The sequence below is a fragment of the Rutidosis leptorrhynchoides genome, chromosome 5, assembly GCF_046630445.1.
Source record: "Rutidosis leptorrhynchoides isolate AG116_Rl617_1_P2 chromosome 5, CSIRO_AGI_Rlap_v1, whole genome shotgun sequence".
NCBI lineage: Eukaryota > Viridiplantae > Streptophyta > Magnoliopsida > Asterales > Asteraceae > Rutidosis > Rutidosis leptorrhynchoides.
Genome location: NC_092337.1, coordinates 35,891,469 through 35,909,729, shown reverse-complemented (window position 1 = coordinate 35,909,729; position 18,261 = coordinate 35,891,469). Strand labels below are relative to the sequence as shown.

The 18,261-nt window shown below is 34.8% G+C and overlaps 2 protein-coding genes across 2 annotated transcripts; both read left to right on the top strand.

Annotated features, from left to right (window-relative positions):
- The first annotated feature begins 3,429 nt into the window (after positions 1 to 3,429).
- On the top strand, positions 3,430 to 4,077 carry LOC139848526 (uncharacterized). The gene has a single exon (XM_071838254.1). The coding sequence runs from the start codon at positions 3,430 to 3,432 to the stop codon at positions 4,075 to 4,077; it is 648 nt and encodes a 215-aa protein (XP_071694355.1).
- A 2,769-nt stretch (positions 4,078 to 6,846) lies between these two features.
- Positions 6,847 to 7,470, top strand: LOC139848525 (protein ALP1-like). The gene has a single exon (XM_071838253.1). It carries the CDS (start codon positions 6,847 to 6,849, stop codon positions 7,468 to 7,470), a length of 624 nt encoding a protein of 207 aa, XP_071694354.1.
- The last annotated feature ends 10,791 nt before the right edge of the window (positions 7,471 to 18,261 follow it).

Sequence of the window (18,261 nt, the reverse complement as noted above, 5' to 3'; positions counted from 1 at the left end):
AGTCTAGGATCTTCAAGATCTAACTAAGATCTAAGTTCTATAACTTAAGATCTTATTTATTTAGTTTACATTCAAGTTTGTAGCTTAATATTACTATTAGAACTCATGTATGTATCGGATCAAAGATCTTGATGTAACTTTGGTTCATAAACCTTCTTACAACCCTTAAATGAGTTGTGCTACATATCTTAGACATACACTAGTGTCATGATGGTCAAAACTTGGTAAAGATGATGTAAACACATCAACGAGTTGTACAGTTGAAGCTATAAGCATCAAGGATGAGAACCGTGATGAGCATCAAGCACCAAGAATCCACCAGAGCACTTTGCTTACTGTTTTCTGGATCTGATCAGGCTCCTGGGCTACTGGAAAAGTGGATTTCCAGATTTTTCGGTTCGAGTAGATGACTTTTCATTTAAGACTCGTCTTAATCCAATTTACGGTTTAGGATTTATAGCCTTCCGAAAGTCACTACACCCTTGTAACGTTGTGCTGAAATTTCTGACCTACTCGCACTTAAACCGTTGCCACAGTCAAACGAAGACGATTTTGGTTCTGGAAATTGTTCAACAACTAGGGGACTCATATATGGAGCCATGGCCACTGGTCTCACCTCATTTCAGTTTGTATAGAAGTCGTGGCGGCTGAACGAATCAGCCTTTGCTTCGATCTCTATTCTTGATTGAAAACTTACTTTACTTTTTACTTATGTTGTTGGTGATGATGATACTTAAGACATAATTTACATACTTTTAAACCTTTGGGAACGATTTACTGACTTAGTAGCTTTTGACTTAGGTTGAGGACCTTTCGGACCAACTACTTGCTTACTTATCTCGTACCGACTTTACTACTATTCACTGTGAGTTATAACATCCCTTTTTACTTTAACTATTTTGGGAACTGAGAATACATGCGCTTTTTACGTTTTATATACTAGGCACGAGTACCTTAACTTTATATATGTGTGGTTATACAATGGCATAAACTTTCCCCTTAGCTCGGTAAAGTTTAGTCATTGGTCTTTGAACCGGTGAACGTGAATCTTAGATATGGATCCATAAGGTTTGACATCCCCACTCGGGCTAGTCGCGCTAGCATTTAACGGGTGTTTAATACTTCGTAAACTTAGCACTCGCCAAGTGTACTTTTAGGGGGTGATATTACGTTAAGTTAGTTACCAAGTGCCCAAGGTTAAGCATATACTTTTTATACTATTTTGAAATACGAAATCTCGTGGCCTACCTTACATTACTGTTACATTTAAACTATAGCTCACCAACATTCGTGTTGATGTTTTTAAGCATGTTTTCTCAGGTGCTTAGAGGTTTGATGCTTCCGCTGTAGTAGTCTTGCTGTGTAGACTCCCGCTGCTTTTGTTAGAGATGTCTCTGCATGAAACGTTTACCTTGCATTCACAACTATGTTACTTTTGAAACAATGAATTTGTAATGACCATTGGGTCTCGTACTTATGTTAATTGCTTCTATTCGTAGAAGCCTACTATTGGTTGTAGAACTTTTGATGTTGGTTATGACGTCACCCTTTCTTATGAATGCAAACTTATTTTAAAATAGCATATAGTGTTTGACCTTGTAATGATCCTGTTGTTGATGATTCGTACACGTTAATTTTGTACGGGGCGTCACACTTTAAGCTATGTTCTTCCTTTTTAAATTAATGTATCGTAACTAAGTTATTATTATGCTTATTTGAGCCGAAGTAATCGTGATGTTAGACTAAATATTAAGATGGGGTTATTGGATTTTGTACCATAATTAAGGTTTGGACAAAAGACCGACACTTGTGAACATTGGACTATTGACTATTAATAGGTAGGGGGTATTGTCTAATAGAATGACAACTCATTGGAACCTGTCGAACCTATCTTCAAATTAGTTAATCTAATAATTATTAAAATAATTATGTATGTCCTATTTAGTGACTTTATACGACATCTTTTACGATCATTTAATTAATTATTCGGGTTGGGTAATTGATTATTCATTCTGATCAAGTGAGTAAATTAATATTCATATCTCATTAAAACAGGGGTGGATTACATACAAGGATAATTGGTGTAATTGTTAACAAAATATTAAAACCTAGGATTACACGCAGTCGATAACCTGTGTAATTATTAACAAAGTATTAAAACCTTGTTACAGTTTGAATCCCTAATTAGTTGGAATATTTGACTTCGGGAATAAAGTTAATTTGACGACAATTTTATAATTATGACCGATGGACTATTATGGACAAAAACCAGATAGGTATCAAATAAACCAGGACAAAGGACGATTAACCCGGGCAACAATTAATTAAAATCAAAACGTCAAACATCATGATTAAGGAAGTTTAAATAAGCATAATTCCTTTATTTTATATCTCATCACACTTTTATTTATCGTCATTTTATATATCGTCATTTATTTTACGCATTTTAATTATCGTCATTTATCTTTACGCTTTATTTAAAATCGACAAACCGGTCATTAAACGGTAAAACCCCCCTTTTATAATAATAATAATACTACTATATTACTAATATATATATATATATATATATATATATATATATATATATATATATATATATATATATATATATATATATATATATATATATATATATATATATATATATATATATAATTGTTTAAAAATATAGTGTACGCAATAAGCCGTCTCCCTGTGGAACGAACCGGACTTACTAAAAACTACACTACTCTACGATTAGGTACACTGCCTATAAGTGTTGTAGCAAGGTTTAAGTATATCTCATCTATATAATAAATAAAACTTGTGTAAAATTGTATCGTATTTCGTAATAAAAATAATAGTATTTCGTACCCCACCTCGCACACATCATTACCTTTAAAAAATATAAGGAAAAAATTGTCATCTTACACTATGGTTTGCGTACATTTTAAAAGTTAAGTTAACCAACATTTAACCGTATTGTTTAAACGTTTAATTAATCGATTGTTAACCGATCAAAATCACCCCGCAACAAAACACGAATTTATATCCTCCTTAGAAAAGCAAACCCCTTTATAACCTTAAGATCATTATTAGACGACTTGTAACGGCAACCAGGAGACGGCGTGGGAGCCCAGGTGGCAGCCGGCCACGCCCTGGTGTTCCAGGTATCGGCGCGTGGAGGAGCGCGGGGGAGAGGGGCGTGGGGGAGGTGTGTGGCTTGGAGACGGAACTGGCAACGGAAGTGGGGGATTGTGGTTGGGAAACTTGTCACATTTTCATTTGGAGGAGGATATATCCGTTGGTAATTTCGGGTTTAATAAAAAAAATTAATTCAATATTATTTATCCTATATATACACATCTATTTTACTCATTATATATACATTTCTTTCCTCCAATAATACTTTTCCTTTCATATTTACAAACACTATAAAATTTCATAATGGATAAAACATTCAAAATGCTCGAGTTTATTATTGATGACGATTCGGATGATGAAAAAATTTATAATTTTGTTAGTAGTTTGGCGGACGAAGATGTCGAGGGAGAAGCTACAAGTTCACGAGTCCCTCGCCCCCGTACATATATTCCAAGGGATCGCGAAGATGCGGCAGTGAGGTTATACAACGATTATTTTTCTGAAACTCCAAATTATACGGAAAAGAACTTTAAACGACGTTATCGAATGAGTCGTGAATTATTTCTCTGTATCATCGAAGGTATATCAAACTTTAATAGTAGCGATATTCTCGATTATTTTATGTTTTTTAGGGAACGTCCCGATGCTACTGGTCGTCAAAGTTTGACGATACTTCAAAAATGCACGGCGGCCATACGTCAAATGGCGTATGGAACTACACCTGATTTACATGACGAATACATAAAAATTGGCGAGAAAACAGCTGCTATATGTTTAGATAATTTTTGTAGATGCGTGTTTCATTTGTTTGCTAGACAGTACTTGAGAAAACCAACAGCCGAAGATATTGCTCGGCTTTATAATTTTCATGCCCAAAAACATGGTTTACCGGGTATGCTTGGTAGTATTGATTGTATGCATTGGGAGTGGAAGAATTGTCCAATTGCGTAGCAAGGTCAATGTGATGACCCAGAAATTTCGACTAAATTTAAACTTAATCTTTGTATGATTAACATTTCCGACACGATAAGCAAAGTCTGTAAAACTGAATCTCAAAATTTTTGAATTACTTTTATATATTTAAATACCCTTCAGTTGTTTTCGACGATTCGCGAACAATTATATGTAAATAGATACATATATACTATAACATGAAAAGGTAACAATGTATTAATTGTTTGATACCGTACATTAAACTTATTGGTTTAAATATCTATTTGAATGTATATGATAAGTTGAAATATTTATTATTAAAATTTATTTATAAATAACTTCCAATGTGTATTTAAAAACTGATTTATGTATATTAAAAAGATATATACATATATATAATAAACGATAGTAACATTCGTTTATTGATTCAATTGATATTTAGATAAGTTAACTAAAGCGTTTAAGATGAACCAGTTAAACACTAATTTGTTACAGTGTTTTCAAATTGCCACATTACTCAAAATGCTACAGTGTTTTCGAAAATCACTATTTGCTACAGTGAAATTGACTTTGCTACAGTGAATTGCTACAGTAAAATTTGACTTTGCTACAGTAACTTTGCTACAGTAAAACGCTATTATAAAAATGTATTTTAACAAATAGCGAGACGATGATTTATAGAAGTAAATGACCAAAACACTCGAAAGTTTAAGATACACTTTGAGTGATATAATTAAGGGATAATTTAAGGCTATTGATAAGGCTAAAAAGGAACATATATTTCATAGCATTATCCCCCAAGAAAGACAGGATTTTAGTTGTAATTGTTCCATATTCAAGTAATATTCGTTTATATTTAATAAGTGCGAAGACAAAAGGCAAAAACGAAGAATTGAAGACGGAAAGGTCCAAAATGCTCAAATGTACAAGATACAATTAAAAAGGTTCAAATTATTGATGAAGAACGTCTAAAAATGACAAGAGTACAAGTTGCGGAACGCAAAGTACACGATATAAAATAGTACGCAAGGACGTCTGAAAATCCGGAACCGGGACCCGAGTCAAGAAGAAACGCCCGACGCAACGGACCAAAAATATCTAGTCTACTATGCACAAGAATAAAATATAATATATAAATAATTATATTAATTATTTATATATTTATATTTATTTTATATTATGTCGACAAGCTAGGAGCCAAAACAATGTGAGCTGTCCCTGGTCCTCATGCGAGTCGCATGGCCAGAAGGCCATTTCCATGCGAGTCGCATGACTCCAGATTTCAGGTCAAGTGCTATAAATTCTCGAGTTTTGGCCAGATAAATCACACACACATATATATTATTTTTACTCCGTATTTATTTATTTTATTATTATTATTATTATTATTATTATTAATAATAAGATTATTATTAATCTTATTATTTTTATTATTAGTGTTATTATTTTTGCGATACAAAAATAATAATGTACATAAAATATTACGACGGAGTGCTGTCCAAGTAATTTTTCAAAACGAGTTTCCGAGAAAGCTAGAGCTAAGGAAAATATGGGTTATTGCCAAGGAGGTTATGGGTAATATTCGGGGGTATTTTTGTGAATCAAACCTCGTGCTTATTATCTCCAATGCGTCTACGTGCTTTCCTGCAATATTGTATATCAATATTAAACAGTGAGTTTCATATGATCCCTTTTACTCTCTACATTTTTGGGCTGAGAATACATGCAAATGCTTTATTAACCGATATGCAATATTTATATGCGTGAGTTTCATATGATCCCTTTTACCCTTTACATTTTTGGGCTGAGAATACATGCAAATGCTTTAATAACTGTTTTACAATAATTATAAAGTGTGAGTTTCATATGATCCCTTTTACTCAATATATTTTTGGGCTGAGAATATATGCACTTTATTTTAAACGCAATGGATACAAGTACATACTAAATTCTACACTGAGTTTGAACCGAAAATCCCTTAGCTTTGGTAACTAGTAACTGCCAGTTATAAGAACTGGTGGGCGCGAGTAGTAGTATATGGATCCATAGGGCTTGATATCCCCGTCCGAGCTAGAGCGATAGCCTTTTAACGGACGTATGCTATTTGAGAAGCGTACACGTTGGTTTGCATGTATTATTAAGATGATTATACAAAGGGTACAAATAATATAAGCATTAAAGTTTAGTTACCAGGGTGCTCAATTTTGTAGAACCGATTGATAAACGTTTCGGATGAAACAACTGAAATCTTGTGATCCACCTTTTATTTAAAACATAATGATAAACGTTTTGAATAAAACAACTGAACTTTTGTAATCCACATTGATATACGGATTATGTGTAATATTAAAACTATGAACTCACCAACGTTTGTGTTGACACTTGTTAGCATGTTTATTCTCAGGTTCCCTAGAAGTCTTCCGCTGTTTGCTTATATGATAGACAAGCTATGTGCATGGAGTCTTATATGGCATATTTTTCAAGAAAACGTTGCATTCACCAATTCATCATCATGTACCTTATTTTGACTGCATTGTCAACCGAAGTACTATTGTAAACCATTTAAATGGTGATTGTCTATACGTAGGAATCATCAGATGTAAAAAAAACTGGAATTTATATATTCATTTATGAAATACCTTTTCAAACGAATGCAATGTTACAAAACGTATCACTTAGAGGTCAAATACCTCGCAATGAAATCAATGAATGACGTGTTCGTCCATATGGATTTGGAGCGATCGTCACAGTCAATATACTAGAAGTGATAAAAAAGGCCCGTCCATTATGCTAGAAGCAGTTGCCTCGCAAGATTTGTGGATATGGCATGCATTCTTTGGTATGGCAGGTGCGAACAACGACATTAACGTTTTAAATTATTCACCATTGTTCAACACTATTAAAAATGGAACTGCTCCACCTTCACCATTCGATGTTAACGGGCATCACTACGAAAGAGGTTATTACCTAGGTGATGGTATATACCCCGATTGGGCAATGTTGGTCAAAGCTCCCCATTCTCCAACTGACGAACCGAGAAAAAAATTTAAAAGGTTTCAAGAAAGTGCAAGAAAATATATTGAGCTTGCATTTGGAGTATTACATGGTAGATTTCAAATGTTAAAAACTCCGGCGAGATCTATGGACTTCAACAAAATAAGAAGACATATGTATGCTTGTATCGTATTACATAACATGATTCAAGAAAATAACGGGTTTGTTATTGGGAAGAAAGAAGAAAGAATGATACAACGGAACCCACCACGACGGTTACACATGGATTTGAGGGATCGAGATGCAATGGTTAAGGAAATAAGAGATAAGCAAGTTCGCAAACAGTTAGAGGCAGATTTAACCGAGCACGTTTGGAACTTATCACCTTACTTTCGTACCGCTAATATTATTGAGTAATTTGTTATGTATTTCTAGTTTCGGTTAAGATTTTTAAATTATGTAAATTTTAATTTCAGTAATTTAAATTAATGTTCTTCGTGTTCACTTATTGAGTAATGTAATATTATTTTTAAACATCACTTTTATTCAACACACAAACGGTTACATTTTTTAAACATCACTTTTATTCAACACATAAACGGTTACATTTTTTAAACAAGAACTAATTTAAACTGAAATACAACATAAGATCTTAAAACACAAACATCGATGAATTCAGTAGAGTTCATAAAAAAAACGACCATCTGTGCCGTACTCTGGAGCCACCGGTTCATTTTTTTTCTTCTTCAGCTGCTTCATCGATGTAACGCCAACCCAACATTTCTTCATCTTCAAGAACCACATAGAGAGTAATGCGGTTACCACGATCTTCAATGGTATCTTTTATCCCGTACCATTGATCATAGGTGTAACGACCCGACTTTTTCGACTTGCTTTCGTGCCTTGTATTTTTGCGAAACTGCGATTTTATGCGTACTGTGTTACTTTATACTCTGGAAACTTGATATACGTGGTTTACTTCCAATTATATGTTAAAACGTGCCTTAGAGTACGTAGGATACCTAACTTGATCATTGGAAGCCTTTATAACCATTAGTGTTACTTAACGTTTCGAATAAACCGCGGACTGCGCACACGTTTAACTTTTGTCGTAATCGGAATATTATGACTGCGAAATATTAATTATTATTTTATAATAATAATTACCTGGGTTTTTGGATGCTTAATTTTAATTAATTATTTACTAGATCACAATAGTTAGTCTTGTTGGACTTTCTACCTTATTGGACCTTAGCCCACCCTACACTAGCTAGTGGCCCAATTAATTAGCCTAAGTGTTATTTACTAGTGACCCATAATAAATAAAATAAATACCCATTTAATTAGATGAGTCATACTAGCATTTGGATAAGGATTATCCATAATGTTACATAGGATCCTAGCATAAGTACATACTTTAGACAACCACTAACCAAAAAGCAAAATGGTGTCTCCCCCCTCCCCCTTTGAAAATCACGGCCATGAGGCCATCCACCTCATTAATCCATGTCAAAATTTGCCTATAAATACTAGCCATATTCCTCTCATTTTACACATGCTCTCATTTGAATTTCACACACACTTACTCTCTTACTTCCTTTCTAGCATTTCTCACTTGTAAGTTTTTGATCTTTTTCTTCTTCTTTCCCTTTCTAATTCGTGTATCAACATCATTCTTAAAGATCAAGCTTTTTAGCTTTGATCTTGATTATATCTTGTTGATTCAAGCATGAATCCTTCAAGAACATGGAAGATTCAAGCTTTCTAGCTTTGAATCTTCACCAACTTTGTAGATCTAGATTATTTTAGCTTTAATCATGTTGTTTTGTTAAAAATATTCAAACTTTTGTTTGTTATCTTCATATATCTTAAAGATCCAAGCTTTATGCTTCAAGATCTTCAAGAACAATCAAGATGCAAGCTCTCTAGCCTGAATCTCCCTATCTTCTTGTTAGATCTAAGTTTTCTAACTTATGATCTTGTTATTTTGTTAAAAAGATTCAAACTTGTGTTTGTTATCTTCATATATCTTAAAGATCCAAGCTTTATGCTTTGATGTTATGCGAGGTGTATATGAAATAGTATTAATTTAAATACGAAATACGATGAAATATTACACAAGTTTTAATTATTTATTTACAAAATGGATATACCTAAACCTTGCTACAACACTATAGGCAGTGTACCTAATCGTAGAGTAGTATAGTTTTTAGTAAGTCCGGTTCGTTCCACAGGGAGACGGTTACACTATATTTTTATATAATTACATTTGTACAAAAATATATAATTATATATATATAATAATATATAAAAGGGGGGTTTACCGTTTAATGACCGGTTTGTCGATTTTATATTTTAAGCGAAGCGTAAAGTAAATTTAATTAACAAAATAAAATAAATAACAAAAAATATAAATGACGAATAATTAAAGGTGCGATGAAATATAAAATAAAATAATTATGCTTATTTAAACTTCCGTAATCATGATGTTTGATGTGTTGATTTTAGTTTTATGCCCATGGGTTAATTGTCCTTTGTCATGGGTTATTTAATATGTCCGTCTGATTTTTGTCCATAACAGTCCATCAGTCATAAATATAAAGTGCGAGTGTCCTCGTCAAATAATCCTTATACCCGAAGTCAAATATTCCAACTAATTGGGGACTTAAACTGTAACAAGGTTTTAATACTTTGTTTAATAATTACACCAGGTTATCGATTGCGTGTAACCCAAGGTTTTAATACTTTGTTATCAATTATGCCAAGTGTCCTTGTACATAATTTCACCCCTGTTTTAATAATTCTAGTGACTATTAATCCATTCCCGTGTCCGGTTAAATGAACTATTATTCGTACATATAAATTCCCCGCCCATCGTGTCCGATCGAGTGTATATGGTTATTTATAGGGACGTCCAATTGTAAATCTTTATATTAAAATTAACAAACTATCATTTAGTTAAACAAATATAAAGCCCATTAATAGCCCATAGTCTAATTTCCACAAGTATCGTTCTTTTGTCCAAACCCCAATTATGGTACAATGCCCAATTACCCCATCTTTAATATTTAGTCCAACATCATGATTACTTTGGCTCAAATAAGCATAATAATAACTTAAGTACGAGACATTAATTTAAAAAGGAGAACATAACTTACATTGAGTATTTATCGCGTAGTGTTACACGGACAGAATTTCGACTTCAAAAACCCGTAAAATAACCTTTACATAACCAGAACTAATCTAATATAAAACTACCCTATACTATATATATATATATTATATATATATATTTATTTATTATATCTTACAGAGTATTATTATTATTGTGTAAAAATATCGACAGAATGCTCGAGCTTTTATAGGCCATTTCTGAATTTTGCAGCTCCGCGAGTCGCGGCATTTTAAGCCTTCAAACTCCGCGAGTCGCGGAGTTTGATTTTCCAGCTCACATCATTTTGGATCTTTGCTTGTCGACGTTATTAAATAATAATATAATATATATATAATTTTTAAGAATTATTTATATATTATATTTTATTTATGTGCATAGTTGACTTGTAATTTTTGCACCGTTGCGTCGCGCGTTGAGAGTTGACTCATGTCCTGGTTCCGAATTTTCGAACGTCCTTGTGTACTATTTTAAATCGTGTACTTTGCGTTTTGTAACTTGTACTCTTGTAATTTTTAGACGTTTCTCATCATTAAATTGAACCACTTGGATTGTATCTTGTACATTTGAGCTTTTTGGACGTTTTTGTCTTCAAATCTTCGTTTTCGCCTTTTGTCTTCTCACTTATTTATTTAAACGAATATTACTTGAAAATAGAACAATTGCAACTGAAAACTTTACATATCGGAAGGATATTGCTACTAAATATATGTTCATTTGGAGCACTATCATGCTTCAAGATCTTCAAGAACATCAAAGGTTCAAGCTTTCTAATTTTGCAACCTTGTAACTTGTGTGAATAGGGATCCAAGCTCTCTATCTTAGGGTTTCATCACTTCATTTGACTTAGATCATGTTCATACTTGTTTGATTGATGTGAAGTTTGTAACTTTGTTTGTAAATAGGACTTGTAATTGTGTTAAGACTAAGGATATGATGTGACCTTGGTTCATCATCCATCTAAGACTCTTAAATGAGTTGTGTTACCACTTGGTCTTAACATATTGCGTATTGATGGTAGAATCTTGGTCAAAAGTGATGCTAAACCATCAACGAGTTGTACACTTAAAGCTACAAGCATCAAGGATGAGAACCGTGATGAGCATCAAGCACCAAGAACCCCACCGGAGCACTTGTCCACTGATTTTCGTATCTAATCAGGCCACCTGGGCTACTGGAAAGTTGATTTTTGGTTCGAATAGATGATTTTTTGTTTAGGCCTCGTCTTAATCCGAGTTACGGTTTAGGATTTATGGCCCTCCGAGAGTCACTACACCCTATTAACGTTGTGCTGAAATTTCTGACCTACTCGTACTTAAACCGTCGCCACGGTCAAACGAAGATGAGTTAGGTTCTAAAAATTATTCTTCAGTTAGGGGACTCATATACGGAGCCATAGCCACTGACTATGCGTCTTTTCGATTTATGTAGAGGTCGTAGCAGCTGACCGAAGTCAGCCTATTGTTTCGATCTCTATTCTTGTCGAACTTACTTAGCTTTTATGATAATGAACGATGATGATGATGACACTTAAACTTATTTTATGCACTATTAGAATTTATAAAGACAACCTACTGACCTAGTAACCTTTGATTTAGGTTGACGACCTTTCGGACCGACTTACTAATTGCGTACTTTCATTACCGACTTTACCGCTTTTATCACTGTGAGTTATAGCATCCCTTTTTACCACTTTTACTATTTTTGGGACTGAGAATACATGCGCTTTTTACGTTTTACATGTTAGGCATGAGTACTTAAACTTTATATGTGTGTGGGTTATACAACGGCATAAACATTCCCCTTAGCACGGTAACATTTAGTCATTGGTTTTTGAACCGATGAACGCGAATCTTAGATATGGATCCATAGGGTTTGACATCCCCACTCGGGCTAGTCGCTCTAGCATTTATATGATGACCCGAAAAATTTAGACTAATTTAAACCAATTCTCTATATGATTTAATATTATGTAAATATATATATATATATATATTATAAGATGTACAAGTAAAACACTATTTGCTACAGTGAAACCGTATTTTGCTACAGTGCTACAGTGAAAATGACTTTGCTACAGTGATTTGCTACAGTACACTATTGCTACAGTAAATAGTATTTGATGTCGACGAACTAGCAAACAAAAACAGAAAAGGCGGCCATGCGATCGCATGGCAAAAACACTGAAAACTCATGCGATCGCATGAGCTACAGTAAATGCAAAAGTATTATAAAAGGTCAGTTTGCTCGACGGATTTCCTCACACTTTTTTCTTCTTCTATAATCTTTATTTATATTTATATTATAATTATAATTTTAAATTTAAATTTAATAATAATAAGGTATATACGAGGGTGTTTTTAATTCGGGTTTCAAATCGCTTTAAGCTAAGGAAATATTGGGTATTGTTCAGGGTATTGTTCTTGAATCCAAGGCCAACCATACAGTCGTCTACCATCATTACGTCTACACAATTTGCCTACAATATTGAGTCTCAATATTGAACTGTGAGTTATAGATCCCTTTTTAAATACTTTAAATATTTTTGGGCTGAGAATACATGCAATTTATTTTAAACGCAATAAGACACAAGTACATACTAAATTCTACACTGAGTTAAACCGAAAATCCCTTAGCTTTGGTAACTAGTAGCTGCCAGTTCATAGGATATGGACTGGTGGGCGCGAATAATTGTATATGGATCCATAGGGCTTGACATCCCCATCCGAGCTAGAGCGCTAGCCTTTTAACGGACGTATGTTATTTGAGTTTAAGACACGTTGGTTTGTGTGTATTAAAACGAATGGGGTAATTATCACTATAGTGTTAAGTTTAGTTACCAGGGTGCTCTGTTACGTAGAATCTATTGATAAACTTTTGATGAAATCTTGTGGTCTATCTTTATATATGTTTATGACTCGAGCAAATAAACCTATAACTCACCAACATTCGTGTTGACTTTTTAGCATGTTTTATTCTCAGGTCCTTAGAATGCTTCCGCTGTGATGTGCTTGTTGCCTGCATGGAGTCTCTCATGCTTTGTACAAAGTTTATTGCATTCAAAATAAAACTGCGTTGTGTAATAAATAATTGGACTGCGATGTCAACCTGTAAATTAAAGACTTATGTATTTTGGGGTTTTGCTTATACCTAAGCACTCGCTCACATGTTTATAACTATCTATGTTTAGAAAGTCACGTATTTAATGAATGCAATATTTTATCAAAACGTATCATATAGAGGTCAAAACCTCACTGTGGAATCAATGATTAACGTGCCGCATCAATAGCAATTTTGACGAGTCGTTTCAGTTGGTATCCGAGCTTGAGGTCATAGGGAACCAGAAATTACATTAGTGTGTTTAACTGGTAATTGTTAGGATGCATTAGTGAGTCTGGACTATGACCATATCTGTTTTTACTGAGTTTTGCTTATCATTTGGTCAAAAACATTATATGTGATATATTTATATGCTAACGTAATTGTTGTTTCAATTATGTGATAGATGACTTCTTCTAATCCTATCATTTTGTACTCAGAATCGGACACTGAATCTATTATATCCACAACTGAAAAGGGCGTTCCAATACCTATTAAAGAAGAAATTGTGTTAGCCGGGGAATCTCAACTCCCGGTAAACCCAGAGGAGGTTCCAGCTCCACCCAGCTCTAGTTTTCCGGAGCCACAGTATCGTTGGCATGGACCCATGATCCCTGGAGTAAAAGAAGATCGTCCATTTCTAAACGAACATGGACATTGGGCCAGATACACCGCCGACGGGCGGGTTGTGAATATATTGCCTGGCAGATTTCGGTTCATGACCACCGGTACATATTCTCGTACACATGATGCAGACAGTTCGTCATCATATTCTCCTACACATGACTCAGATAGTTCGTCATCAGACGAGATAAGTGACGAGGAGGATTTCGCTAATGAAATAAAAGAAGTCACTAAGGAGAAATTCCAACTTGCTATAGATAATAAAAACAACCACAAAAATAAAAAGTCCTTAATTATTAAAAAGGAACAGGACCATTCGATCCGTAACCACCCTTATTGTATTAAACCCACTGAGGCAACGGGTACCTCAAAACCCCAACAAAAACTTAAATACACTGCCAGAATGTCTGTCGGACCATGTGCACACAAACAATTAGTAGAGAGAACCAAATGGGAAGAAGTTTCTGATAGTTCTGAATAAATGACCTCGCAACCATAAATCTTCCATGCGCTATTTTATTGCTTATGTGTGCTACTCTATCTTGTTATGTAAAATATGCATATGTAAAATATCGGTATTGTATGGTATTGTATTATTTTGGTTTATTAATAATAAATGCATGGAATATTTATTTGTATTATTACTACTTCTTATTATTATTATTACATAATAAAGTAGTAACTCGCTATAATTTTTCATAGTGGAATATTATTAGGATTTTAGTAGTTAATTCCTTTTACTAGCTATTATGTATGAACTTAACGGGTAGGTAATACTCTAGAAATAATTATAAAATGCTAATAAGAAGAAAAGGCTTTTATAATATTTGGTTCATGTTATTAATATGCTACTATTAACTATTGACAACCCATTTTACCTATAATATTCTATATGATTAAATTATCTCTGTTGTATTTATTGAAGAAACATGTCTCAAATGTCGGATGATGAGTTTGAGGAACTAGTCGAGAAACGTGTGAATGAAAGAATTGCTGCAGCTGAGGCAGCAAAAGCAACAGCCGAAGCAGTAGCCAAAGCAGCAGCCGTAAACACAAACTCACGAAACGGATGCTCATACAAAACTTTTCAAGGATGCAAACCACAGACGTTTAGTGGAACCGAGGGACCAGTCGGTCTAACCCGATGGTTTGAAAAGATGGAGTCCGTTTTCAAAATCAGTAATTGTGCGAACGGAGACAAGTCAAAGTATGCTTCGTGCAAGTTGCAAGACGGTGCACTTACTTAGTGGAACAATTATGCTAAAGCAGAAGGAATAGATACGGCATATGATATCTCTTGGGAAGAACTGAAAAAGATGCTAATCGAGGAGTACTGTCCTCGAAATGAGATCAGAAAAATGGAATCTGAGTTACGTAATCTGAAGGTTATCGGCGCGAATCTCAATAACTATGAAAAGCGTTTAATGGAACTAGCCTTGTTGTGTCCCGAATTGGTGCCAAATGAGAAACGAAAGATAGAAATGTATATTGACGGTTTATCAATCAATATCAAAGGAAATGTTACATCGTCCAAACCTAATACGATGCAGGAAGCCATGACAATGGCACACCAACTCATGGACCAGATCACAGAGAGTTCGATTAAGGCACCAATTACCGAAGTCAAGACAACTGAAGGAAAGAGGAAATGGGAAGACAATAAGGGCAAAAGTACTCACCTGAAGAAGCAAGAAACTTTTAAAGGTAAACAAGATGGGGTAACTGCTAGTCCAAACTATAAGGAACCCCATCCATTTTGCAAAAGATGTTACACACATCATGCAGGTTATTGCCAAGTGGTCTGTGATAAATGCAACAAGAAAGGACATGTGGCGAAAGATTGTTATACCACCGTTTCTGAAGTAAAGACAAAACCGACCGATGTCAAGAAATGTTTTGGATGCGGGAAGTTTGGTCATTTTATAAATCAATGCCCTGATAAGGAGAAGAACAAAGAACCCGCACGTGGAAGGGCATTTAATGTTAGTACCAGTGAAGCACGTGAAGATCCTAATCTTGTCACGGGTACATTTACCGTTAATAATCAACTAGCTTCTATTATGTTTGATACGGGTGCTGATAGAAGTTATGTGTGTAAAGACTTTAGTTCTAAACTAAAATGTGCATCATTGCCTCTAGACGATAAATATACTATTGAATTAGCTAATGGTAAACTGATAAAAGCCGATAAAATTTGCCATGGTTGCGAAATAAATCTCGCTGGTGAAACCTTCAAAATCGATTTGACACCCGTAGAATTAGGAAGTTTTGACGTAATCGTTGGCATGGACTGGATGTCCAAAAGAAGAACGAAAGTTATTTGTGCTGAAAAAGCAATCCGCATCCCTCGTAAGGATGAAACGTCATTAATGATTTATGGGGAGAAGAGCAACTCGAAGCTGAACCTTATCAGCTGTATGAAGGCTCAGAAACTTATAAGAAAAGGTTGTTATGCTATTCTGGCACACGTAAAGAAGATCGATACTGAAGAAAGAAGCATTGATGACATGCCGATTGTAAGAGAATATCCCGGAGTATTTCCAGAAGAATTACCGGGGCTACCTCCACACAGATGTGTAGAATTCCAGATTGATCTCATACCAGGAGCTGCACCTGTAGCCCGATCTCCATATAGACTTGCACCTTCAGAAATGCAAGAATTACATGACCATTTGCAAGAATTATCGGACCGTGGATTTATTCGTCCCAGTTTTTCACCTTGGGGTGCTCCTATTCAGTTCGTCAAGAAGAAGGATGGATCTATGAGAATGTGCATAGAATACTGAGAATTAAACAAATTAACGATCAAGAATCGGTACCCATTACTGAGGATTGATGATTTGTTTGATCAATTACAAGGATCAAGTGTTTATTCTAAGATTGATCTACGCTCTGGATATCATCAACTGAGAGTGAAGGAAGAAGATGTTCCTAAAACCGCGTTCAGAACCCGTTACGGTCACTATGAGTTTCTAGTCATGCCTTTTGGATTAACTAATGCTCCAGCAGTATTCATGGATCTAATGAATCGCATCTGTAGACCGTATTTAGACAAATTTGTCATTGTTTTGATCGACGTCATATTGATTTACTCGAAGAACAAGGAAGAACATGAGCAACACTTAAGACTGGTACTGGAGGTACTCAAGAAAGAAGAACTGTATGCAAAATTTTTGAAGTATGATTTCTGGTTACAAGAAGTACAATTTTTGGGCCATGTTGTCAGTAAACATGGAATTTAAGTTGACCCTGCCAAGATCAAAGCCATTAGTAAATGGGAAACCCCGAAGACTCCAACACAAATTCGCCAATTCTTAGGTCTTGCTGGTTACTACCGAAGATTCATTCAAGATTTCTCTAGAATCGCCAAACCCTTAACTGCATTGACTCAAAAGGGAAAGAAGTATGATTGGTCCACGGAACAGGAATCCTCATTCCAGTTATTAAAGAAGAAGTTAACGTCTGCACCCATTTTGTCATTACTGGAAGGAAATGATGATTTCGTGATCTATTGTGATGCTTCGCGCCAAGGTTTAGGATGTGTATTAATGCAACGCATAAAAGTTATCGCATATGCCTCACGACAACTAAAAATTCATGAAAAGAACTATACGACGCACGATTTGGAACTTGGAGCAGTAGTTTTTGCACTCAAAATATGGAGACACTATCTATATGGCACCAAGTGTACAGTATACACCGACCATAAGAGTCTTCAGCATATTTTTGATCAAAAACAACTCAATATGAGGCAACGTTGCTGGGTAGAGTTGTTAAACGATTACGATTGTGAAATCCGTTACCATCCCGGAAAGGCTAATGTTGTAGCTGATGCCCTAAGTCGAAAAGAAAGAGTAAAACCTCTTAGGGTCCGAGCTTTGAACATTACAATTCGTACCGATCTCACAAAGCAAATTCAAGCAGCACAGTTAGAAGCTTTAAAAGAAGAAAATGAAAAAGGCGAAATGAGCAAAGGGTTAGAAAAACAACTTGAAGTAAAAGCCGATGAAACCCTGTATTTTGCTGGTAGGATATGGGTACCAAAACATGGTGACCTAAGGCAACTAGTACTGGATGAAGCACACAAAACGAAGTACTCAATTCATCCAGGAAACGGGAAAATGTACCACGATCTCAAGAAGTTCTATTGGTGGCCTAATATGAAGACAGAAATTGCTACTTATGTAAGCAAATGATTGACATGTGCGAAGGTCAAAGCTGAGCACCAAAAGCCGTCAGGATTACTGCAACAACTGGAAATTCCGCAGTGGAAATGGGAAAGAATAACCATGGATTTCATTACGAAATTGCAA